This window comes from Priapulus caudatus, unplaced genomic scaffold (genome assembly GCF_000485595.1).
Source record: "Priapulus caudatus unplaced genomic scaffold, Priapulus_caudatus-5.0.1 Scaffold1287, whole genome shotgun sequence".
NCBI lineage: Eukaryota > Metazoa > Priapulida > Priapulimorpha > Priapulimorphida > Priapulidae > Priapulus > Priapulus caudatus.
In genome coordinates, this window is record NW_014578348.1 from 22513 (window position 1) to 33851 (window position 11339).

Below are 11339 nucleotides of genomic sequence, written 5' to 3' on the forward strand. Positions count from 1 at the left end.
TGCCCTCACACACGCACGCACGCCCTCACACGCGCACATACGCCCTCACACATGCACGCATGCCCTCACACACGCACGCACGCCCTCACACACGCACGCATGCTCTCACACACGCACGCATGCCCTCACACACGCACGCACGCCCTCACACACGCACGCACGCCCTCACACACGCACGCACGCCATCACACACGCACGCACGCCCTTACACACGCACGCACGCCCTCACACACGCACGCACGCCCTCACACATGCACGCATGCCTTCACACACGCACGCATGCCCTCACACACGCACGCACACCATCACACATGCACGCACACCATCACACATGCACGCATGCCCTCAAACACGCACGCACGCCTTCACACACGCACATACGCCCTCACACACGCACGCACACCCTCACACACGAACGCACGCCCTCACACCCGCACGCAGACAAGAACAAGACAATGATTCAATGAGACAACGAGAAAATGCGATGAGACAACGAGAGAACAGGACGAGACGACGAGACAATGAAACGACGGCGGCGTACGGACCTTGTTCTGAAGTAGTGTCTTACGACAGCCTTCCTACACTCGCGTGCGATGTCTCCCCACACACCAGCCTTTCAATGAGACAACGAGACAACGAAACGAAATGTGGAGACAATGAGACATTTAGACAATGGCAGCGTACGGACATCACATGCACGGCGCTGAGCTGGAACCCGCAAGAAAGCCGTCGAGTGGGAAGACCCAAAGCAACCTGAAGGCGAGACTCAGAAGCTGTACCTAAGAAGAAGGGTTACACCTGGAGGGAAACACGGCGGAAGGCAATCAACCGAGCGACATGGAGGAAGTTCACCAATGACCTGTGTCTCCAAGTAATGTAATTGTACGTAATGTAATGTAATATAATGTAATGTAATGTTGTAATGCAATGTAATGTGATATAATATAATGTAATGCAAAGCAATTAAATTTTTTTTAACAAACAAAATGACCTGTGTCTCCCGGGAAACTGAAGGTTCTAACAAGAAGTTCGCGTGTACGGACCTTGTTCTGAAGTAGTGTCTTACGACAGCCTTCCTCCACTCGCGCACGATGTCTCCCCACACACCGGCCTTTCCCTCCTCCAGGTCATGTATGCGCAGCTCTGCCACCGCACTTCTCGCCTCCGCCATCCTCCAGCTGCAAGCGAGACGAGTTAATTAATTAACGACTAATTAAATAATTAATTAATGAGTGATTAGTAAATAAAGCGATTAATCAACGATAGACTAATATGTATCAACGCGATTGATGAAACTTGAACAACGATCGACTAATATCTATTGATTTTGATTGATCAATCCCAAACGATTGATTAACGATTGACTATTAAATGTCTATTGATATCGATCGGTTAATCCTGAACGATTGATTAACGATTGACTAACCGACAGTTAATTAAAGGTTAACTCATGGAAGATTAATGAACAGAAGATTCAGATAACGGGAGCACCAAGCGAACAGCCATCTTGTATTATTGTCGTTAAATGTTAGCGCCCTCTATATTATAGAACTCCGTGCATCTTTTACACACAATGAAAAATTTTTTATAGCAATAATGTATATATATATATATATATTATACATATGATATGTATCCACTAGTATAGTAAATCCACAGTAGTGCCGCGGAGGCCGAACAGCGTCATCTAACGTCTACCTGCGGTGACGACTTGTGGTGAGTGGTGGAGTTTCTAAGATAAACGCCTGTAGTCCGCCCAAATGTGTCGATCATACGCACAGCAGAACGCGTGGAAGAGGCAACAGGGATCGGTATCTAGGACCTTCTCAAAGGAATGTCGTTGGGGATCGTTATGAAAGGTTCCACGAGTATGGCGCGTACGTTAAGGTCTTCAGATTACAAGGATGGAAGCTGCCCATCGTACGTGTTACGCAACAACTATTTGCAAGACAGAATAGGTAAGCACTCATCCATAGTTACCTACCGCCAAGCCTACAGGCTGGATAGTAGAGAGCTTGCACCTGTATTAATTAACGAAGGCAAAAACGTACACAGTAGTATCACCGACCACATGTCACTGAGCAGTGGCATAAGTTACGTTGCCATATGTAAGCACACTTGACAGTATCAGGAATGCCATAGAAATAATGACCGATTTTAAGGAGGGATAAACCTTCTTCAAGACCAAATTTTAGGCTTTTTGATATTTCACTGTGCCATTGTAGCTCATAGCAGCCAGCATTATATGATTCTACTAGCAAACCCGGCAAGTCCAATTCTTTCAAACGAGTTAAACAAATCCGAATGTTTAACACCTCCTGCTTCAGGGTCCAAAAGGTCGTATCTGACATTATGACTTACCTTCTTCAAAATGTCAGCAGAAAGTACCATTATCATGGGTCCTGTTCTAATAAAGCCAGAGAAAAATGGCTAGGTCACCGCTGAAACAAAAAAAGGTTTTTCAATCGCCTCCGCAGACCATGGTCCTCAGAGAAATGACAAAATGATGCCCTGTGCCCCGATTGACCTTGACGCTGTGACCTCTCAATTTCGCACAGTGATCGGCTTTCGCCATGATGCATACATGACTATCACGAGCCTGTAGTCGAGGCCGTTAGATTTGTGCCGCAATTCTGCATTCTGCCGTCCCTATACTTTAAGTTAAGGAGGGACATGGGTTCACCCTTCTTTTACACCTCTTGAACCGTTGTGACCTTTGACCCCCGAGCTTCTGACCATCCCAGACTCGTTTGTGACTGATGCCCGCCCGATCGACCGCGAATATCCGGACCGTAATGTCGAGGTTTCGCCGTAAGAATTGTTGGTGCCCTAACCTGTTGACGCACGGACGGACGACACATCCGGTCCGGCCGCACCCGGTTACGGAGAGAACTCCCGGCCGCAACGCGACCGGCACGCACGAGACGGACGCACGGACGCACGCTCATGCGATTCTACAAGCTGCACCTGACTACGTCAGATGAGCTAATAATAAACAACCCAACAACAGCTTCGACATCCCAACTCGTTTTGACGATCCCCCCCGACGTCCCGAATATCGTGACCGTACGTCAAGCGGTTAAGATTTGTGTCCAACTGTTGACGCACGGGCGTACGGACGAACGCACGGCCGGACGCACGCACGGACGCACGCTCATGCGATTCTACAAGCTGCATCTGACTATGTCATTGTCAGATGAGCTAATAATACACATCGTGCAGCAGTGATATTTTCATCAATACGGGCGACAGTAGCAGAGCGAGACAATAACACAAACGCGGCATTGCGACGTGTGTGCATGCCGTGCTGTATACACCGGTATACACCTGTCACAGCCCAGAGTGAGCGAGAGAGAAAAGCCAGCTCATGCGTTTGGCTGCGAACGAGTTATTTATCATGAGTAGTTACCATGACAACTGAGGCCAACAGATTTCACAACCAATCAGCTAATATTCATGAATGGTTACCACGACAACTAAGGCCACAGGGGTTCACAACCAATCAGTTATTACTGACAAGTGGGTACCATGAAAACTAAGGCCACGAGATTTTGCAACCAATCAGAGTTATTATTCACTAGTGGTTACGATGACAACTGAATTGCCACCAGGTTTCACAACCAATCAGAGTTGTTATTGCCGAGTGGAACTTGCCATGGCAACTTAAGCCACGAGATTTTGCAACCAATCAAGAGTTATAATTAACGAGTACTAACTACCACAATACCAAATACTACACCCAAATATTACACCCAAATACTTCACCCAAATACCCAAATACGCCCAAATACTACACCCAAATACTACGCTCGAATACTACGGTTATCAACCTCTTGGATAGGATTCATCAACAAACATGCCGAACACTCGAACACCGCACATAGACGGGCGCCGACAACCCAGCCGATTGACGATTGCGTGCACGGCAGGCAGCAGTGACGGGCGACAGTCTACCGAGTCCGTGAGCGCAGTTAAAGCCCGGCGCACACGTGGCGATTTTTATCGCTAGTACCGGCGATTCTGTTGCCGGCGACAAAATCGCCGAGAAATCGCCACGTGTGCGCTGCCCGGCGTCACCGATTTTGACGCCAGAAACTCGTCGCTGGAATATCAAACATGTTTGATATTTGTTGCCCATGCAGTCGCTGAAACACATTCGGCTGAGGCGTGTGCGCGCACTGGCGACTCGAATCTTGGGCCACGAGTTTCTTTTGGATTCAAGCCAATCAAATGCCATGTATTTGAAGGCACGTGTGTCAATACTATTGCAGGCGCCCCGTGTGTGGCTTTGGGGTAACAGGTCAACGAGCTTACAGTGTCATACAGGTGGTATGGTCGTCTGATCAGAGAGACGGTTGAATTGTCGCCGGGTGGCGCGGCACGTGACGATTTTTATGACAGTACGCCGAGCGGATAATAAAATCGACGGTATTCTGTCGAGTAAAATCGCACCGTGTGCGCCCGGGCTTAAGGGCTTTATCAGGCCGGCATTCTATCGCGCGGGTCGAGTGGACAACATCACGCGATTTAAGTCGGCGACTGCCAATAATCGCCCGATAATATCAAAAACGTTTTGATCGATGCGATTGAATCGGAGCTGACTAATCGGGCCCGACTAAATCGGCGGCACTGAGCTGAGCACAGTTTAGGTAGCCGATTTCATCACCCGCGATTGAGCGTCGCCAGACTGAGTTGCGCCCCGCGGATAAAGATCGCCTAGTGTGTGCCGCGGCCCTTTAGAGAGAGTTGCGCGCTGCTCAGATATCCATGCAGAGCAGTGTGAGCAGAAGCAGATCGTGCTCCATCGACCCTCCCTATATTAACGTGAACTCATGATAAGTTGATAACCCGTGTTTATACACGATACGGGTGTAGTAATAACGCAGGAAAGGTTAGCAGTGGGACAGCGGTCAATCACAGTCCAGATACACACGATAAGGAATGGGCGTAGCGTTGCGGCACAGCAAAAATAATCAACAACCCAGTTAGTAACCATGGCAGGGAATGGCGCTAGAGAAATAGTTAGGGAAATCCTCAAATCATCATCAATATCTATCACGAGCACTTTATTTTTACAACTTTTTTTTTCCTTTCTACATCTTATAAAAAACGCCATTAAAGTACTTGGAATTGATATTTGAATAGTTAATCTGTGCATGTGAGGCTTTTTGATTTTCACAACACACGCACACACACAACACAGCGTACGTTCAATCATGCCATACACGTCACGCACGATGCACCATACCGTGGCACGGGCGGGACCAGGAAACTGCGACACGCGACGACATATCGACACATCGGGACCAACAGCCTGTCCTTTGTGCTGTGTGTGTGTGTGTGTAGTGTGTGTGTGCTGTGTGTGTGTGTGTGTGATGTGTGTGTGTGCGCTGTCGTGCGTGCGGGTGCGTGCGTGCGTGTGCACTGTGGCGTGTTGCGCGAAGAGACAGGGAGAGAGGAGAGGAGAGACGAGAGAGAGCCGAGAGAGAGAGAGAGAGGGAGCCAGAGAGCCGAGAGAAGCAGAGAGAGATGAGAGAGAGAGAGGAGAGAGAGAGAGGAGAAGAGAGAGAGAGAGAGAGGTCGAGATGAGAGAAGAGGGACGAGCGGGACGCAGCAGGCGAAGAGCGAGAGAGAAGGAGCAGCAGAGAGAGAGGGTGAGGCTCCGAGAGACAGGAGAGAGAGGCGAGAGAGAGAGAGGAGATGAGAAGACGAGAGACGAGAGAGAGAGAGAAGAGAGAGCGAGAGAGAGAGAGAGAGAGAGAGAGAGAGGAGAGAGAGAGAGAGAGAGAGAAGAGAGAGGAGAGAGAGAGAGAGAGAGGAGAGAGAGAGAGAGAGAGAGAGAGAGAGCATTGATCCCTGCCATCACGAGTTTCCTATACCAAAACTATATTTTTATCTTTATTTTTAATCTAGTAAGCAGCTTAATAGTTATACAAATAACGCTTCGATTCCGACCCGCCCCCCCGGGCCCACCGCCCCACACGCCCCGCGCCAATCCCCGCACACAAGTCAAGAGCAGGTTTATAGATAGACCATCGACGCCTAATATATACGTAAACTTATCTGAAGTATTTGGACTTCTGTTCCACTTACGTGTCTGTTGCATCACCTGTAAGAGTACACAGGGGCATACGCTCTCTGTCTCTCTCTCCTACGATCACTACACACGTTTTTTTATGTATCCGAAAAAAAGTTTTCTAAATGGAGTGTATTCATGTGCGCGTGCGTGCATGCGCGCGTGTACATGTGTACGTGCATGTGTTGTGAGCGTGCGTGCGTGCGTGCGCGTACATTTGCGTGATTGTATCTGTGATTGTATTCACGATTAAGATTTCTTGATGAGCTAGAAAACACTCGGATTTGAAGTATGAAAATGAACATTATTGTGCCAGCTAGCCTACACCAGTTGGTTGGGATTGATTGTCAGTTCAGATGCAAAATATTTAAAGCAAAAGGTTATACACCATAGATTAATTTTGGTACTACACGCATATATAAGATAGCCGAGTGGGTTTAGAGTTAGTCTTAGGGTTAGGGATGAGGATAGGGTGACTGTTTGTATTAAATATTTTAACTTCATGTGTATACACCAGCATGGCGGCTATGATATTTAGCGTGGCGGGTGCATTTTAGGATGGCGGTCCCTATCCTCATCCCTAATCCTAACCTAACACTAACTCTAAACCGGCTCGGCTATCTTATATATATGCGTGTAGTACCAAAATTAATCTATGGTGTATATTGGCAGGGCTCGACGATAGCCTGGCGGGCCGCCAGGGTATAAGTGCCCTTGCAGAACCCTGCAGGGGGGGGGGGGTGCATTGCATCAAGAGTAGATAATAACACACAATGTGTTATTATCTACTCTTGATTGCGTGCATACGTGACTGTGTGAGTGCGTGCGCACATACGTTCCTGCATGTGTGTGCATTGCACGCGTGCGCGCGCCTGCGTGCGTGCGTGAGGGCGAAAACGACAGAAAAGTATTTACAGCCAATGCTCTCCTGCTCCGAGTTTAATCGCCGCAGTGCAAACGACAGTTAATAAGTTCTAGTTATGTGTGTTCCTCTCCCCGCGTGTACTTCACGAAGTCACCTGCCATCATTATGCAGTCTAATTTTATCGATGCATGACGTAAGCATGCAGATGTTATCGTGTATTATAACATAATCCTCCCTCACACCGCTGAACACACAGCGGTAGAGCCGCGCAAAACCAGTAGCTAGCTGCTGTCACGCGCGGCACACCGATGTTTGCCGCTACTCGCAGATTATTAGGGAGAGTAGGCGCGATGCGACCGGAACCGCGTCATAATGATGGCAGGCGACTACGTGAAGATATAGAGAAAATCAGCCCCGTCAATATAGAGAAAATCAGACCCGTCAATATAGAGAAAATCAGCCCCGTCAATATAGAGAAAATCAGCCCCGTAAATATAGAGAAAATCAGTCTTGTCAATATAGAGAAAACCAGCCCCGTCAATATAGAGAAAATCAGCCTGTAGAGTAGATGACGGGGCCTTTTTTCAGGCCCCGGGGTTTTCCCAGACGGTGAAGCCTGACAATGCTACATAATTAATAACACGACAGTAATGCATCGACCATGGCATATTATGAGTAGCAGTTCTATACATGAATAGCATATATATATATATATCAGATAAAGAATCTTGCTCTCATGTTTGTGCTTCCTCTGTTGAGAAAACACAATCTCTTGTGACAGGGACCACCCTCGTGCGAGTTGTTCAGTATGACGAACACAACATTGAGAGGTTGTCAGCCCACTCCATGTGCGAAACGTTTCACTGGCGTTTATTACCTCGGGGAACATATTATGTGTAGCACGAGCGCCGTCTTAAATATAGAAATAACGCGGTGCTATTGTGTAAAATGTGGGTCATCACCATTATCTAATCTAAACTACTGTAGACGAGAACTACTACTACTAGTTACCATAGCAGTGGCGGATCCAAGGGGGGGCGCAAAAAGCGAGCACCCCCCTATTTTTTGTCCCCCCCCCCCACTATTCGGCAAGCAAAGCGTGCACACCGGCGCCATCACGAAATCCGCATCCCCTAAAATGAAATCCTGGCTACGCGGTTGTGCCACCCCCCCCTCTCAAAATCCTGGATCCGCCACTGCATAGTGATGACACAAACGTGAAGTTGTGGTGTTTGTGGGGTGCCAGTGGGGTGTAGCGTAAGATGGACATTATTTTAATGTTAGCGTGAAAAACTATAATTTATTATAATTTACAGTCAGTCGCGATTTTTTTTTTCCTGGTGTGATGCATGATTAACTTATTTCATTTAGCGTTCCAGTAATCAGCGTGATCCTGTTTCTAACCCAAACCCCTCGTCTCATAGGATTACAGCTTAACCTTATCCCTAATCCTAACCTAATCATAAGTTTATAATAAAAACTCCAGGGTCAAGGAGAAAGACCGAATTGTATAGTGAGACACGATATACACGTTGCCTGTGAGAGAGCAGGGTTTCTTATTCACAGGAGGAACAGTGGCGCACCGCCGTTGTGAAAATGTTCCTGTATTTACTGGTAAGTATATCCTGTATAGGTACCTTAAATAAGTATATCAATACATCCTGTATTTGAATCCATCATGCACATTTTTTTTCCCAAACTGGCCATTACCTCCTTTGTCCAATTTTCGCTGAGAGGGTTTATGTCCCCCGGGTTACTGCCGGAACGTACCCTGAGTACAGTCCGGTATACCGGAACGTACCCTGGTACTATCTAATATGCCGGACCGTACCTCGCCTACTCCACTAACGAGTCTAGGGAGTCGCCTACGCCTACTCTCTAACCCGAACCCTAACCCTAATCCTAACCCTAACCATATCAAATTGTGACCAGGGACCGTACCCAGGGTACTTTCCGGCAGTACCCTGGGGGACATAGACCCTATGAAATAAGCGTCACAAATAAGCGAATCAGAAATAAGCGAAGTCAGAAATAAGCGATCACAACCACGCAATATTAGTGGAAACATGCGAAGCACGTAATATTACGTGCTGACACTAATAGTATGGCACTTATAATACGACACTAAAAATAATAAGATACTACTAACAAGACACTAAAAATAGTAAGAAATTTAACACATCAACCATAATAAGACATTCGAACTAGTAATAATCCTCATAAATAGTAAAAATAATATTTATAATATAACAATAAAATATAAAAAATATTAAATAACAGTAATAAATAGTAATAATAGTAATAATAATAATAATAGTAAAATAATAATATCTCTGACAATACAGGCTTCGTCTTTTCATGGGGCCGATCGGCCTAAGCCACCCGTAAACAGCCCTGCCTCCGGTGTCCACGGCGCTTTTTTTTTCCGGCCCCGTCGAATTTTGAGATTCCAAGTAATGGAAAACGTAAATCAGACCCGTCAATATAGAGAAAATCAGACCCGTCAATATAGAGAAAATCAGCCCCGTCAATATAGAGAGAAAATCAGCCCACGTAAATATAGAGAAAATCAGTCTTGTCAAATAGAGAAAACCAGCCCCGTCAATATAGGAGAAAATCAGGCCTGTAGAGTAGATGACGGGGCCTTATTTTCACGCGCCCCGGCGGTTTTCCCAGACGGTGAAGCCTGACAATGCCTGGATATAATTAATAAGCACGGCACAGTAATGCTATCGACCAATGTCATATTCATGAGTAGCAGGTTCTTACATGTAATAGCACATATCATATATAATCAGATGAAGAAATCTTGCTCTCATTGGTTTCTGCTTCCTCTGTGAGAAAAACACAAGATCTCTTGTGACAGCGCGAACCACCCTCATGCGAGGTTGTTCAGTATGACGACACAACATTCGATGAGCTGTGTCAGCCCACTCATGTGACCGACAACGTATTCACTGCGCGTTTATTACCTCGGAACATATTATGCGTAGCCACCGTGCGCCGTTCTTAAACTATAGAAATAACGAGTGCTATTGTGCTCAAAATGCTGGGTCATCACATTATCTAATCTAAACCCTACTAGTTAGACGAGAAACTGCTATACTATTACCTAGCTAGTGGCGGTATCCATAGGTTGGCCGCCAAAAGCCAGAGCCACCCCTATTTTTGTCCCCCCCCCCCTAATTCGGCAAGCAAATGCGGTGCACACCGGCGCCCATCACGAAATCCGCCATCCCGTAATGAACTCCTGGCATACGCGGTTGTGCCCCCCCCATCTCAAAATCCTGGTATCCGCCCACTGCAGTAGTGATGACACAAACGTGAAGTTGTCGGTGTTCTGTGGGGTGCCAGTGGGTGTAGCGCTAAGACATGAACATTATTTCAATGTTAGCTGAAAAACTTATAATTTATTATAATTTTACAGCTCAGTCGCTGATTTTTTTTTTCCTGGTGTGATGACCGATGATTAACTTATTTCATTTATGCGCTTCCATAATCAGCGGATCCTGTTTACTAACCAAACCCCTCGTCTCATAGGATTTACAGCTTAACCTTATCCCTATCCTAACCTAATTTCATAAGTTTATAATAAAAACTCCAGGCGCTCAAGTGAGAAAGACCGAATTGTATAGTGGACCACGATAATACACGTTAGCCTGTGAGAGAGCAGGGTTTCTTATTCACAGGAGAACAGTGTGCGCACCGCCGTTGTGAAAATGTTCCTGTTATTTACTGGTAAGTAATATCCTGCTATAGGTACCTAAAATAAGTATATCAACTACATCCTGTATTTGAAATTCCAATCATGCATTGTTTCCCAAATGGCATTCTCCTTGTTCCAATTTTCGCTGAGAGGGTTTATGCTCCCCCGGTTACTGCCGGAAACGTACCCTGGAGTACAGTCCGGATATACCGGAACGTTACCCTGGTACTATCTATATGCCGGACGTACCTCGGCCTACTCACTTTAACGAGTCTAGGGAGTCGCCTACGCCTACTTCCCTAACCATATAAAATAGTGACCAGGCGTACATCCCGGTATACCGGACCGCTTACCCAGGGCTACTGTCCCGCAGTACCCTGGGGGACATAGACCTTATGAGCCTAATTTTCACTCAGAAGAAACCCTGGAGAGACGTGCCATTCATTAATTAGCAAAACTAGCTTCTGACTAAAGGCCCGTCTCCACAAACGCGGCGCGGAACGCCACGGAAACGGCGTCGTTCACCCCTACCGGCAAAGTTTCCATAATCTATTATATCTTATGGCGCAGTCTTCCACTGACACGGCACGGCGCCACGCACGGTTCACCGGGGCGGGGGACGGCCGAAAGTCAAATGAGTTTGACTTTGCGGCTGAACGTGACACGAAAAGACATTGAACCATATCATACGC

The 11339-nt window shown here is 46.8% G+C and overlaps 1 protein-coding gene across 1 annotated transcript in view; it reads right to left on the reverse strand.

Moving 5' to 3' along the window:
• The window catches only part of LOC106816108 (carnitine O-palmitoyltransferase 1, liver isoform-like), a gene marked incomplete at its 3' end in the record, with an annotated part of 29243 nt that overhangs the window by 16944 nt on the left and 960 nt on the right, over positions 1–11339 (reverse strand). The window contains 1 exon segment of the mRNA XM_014820661.1: positions 1044–1178. Coding sequence (XP_014676147.1) covers positions 1044–1171 — 128 coding nt within the window.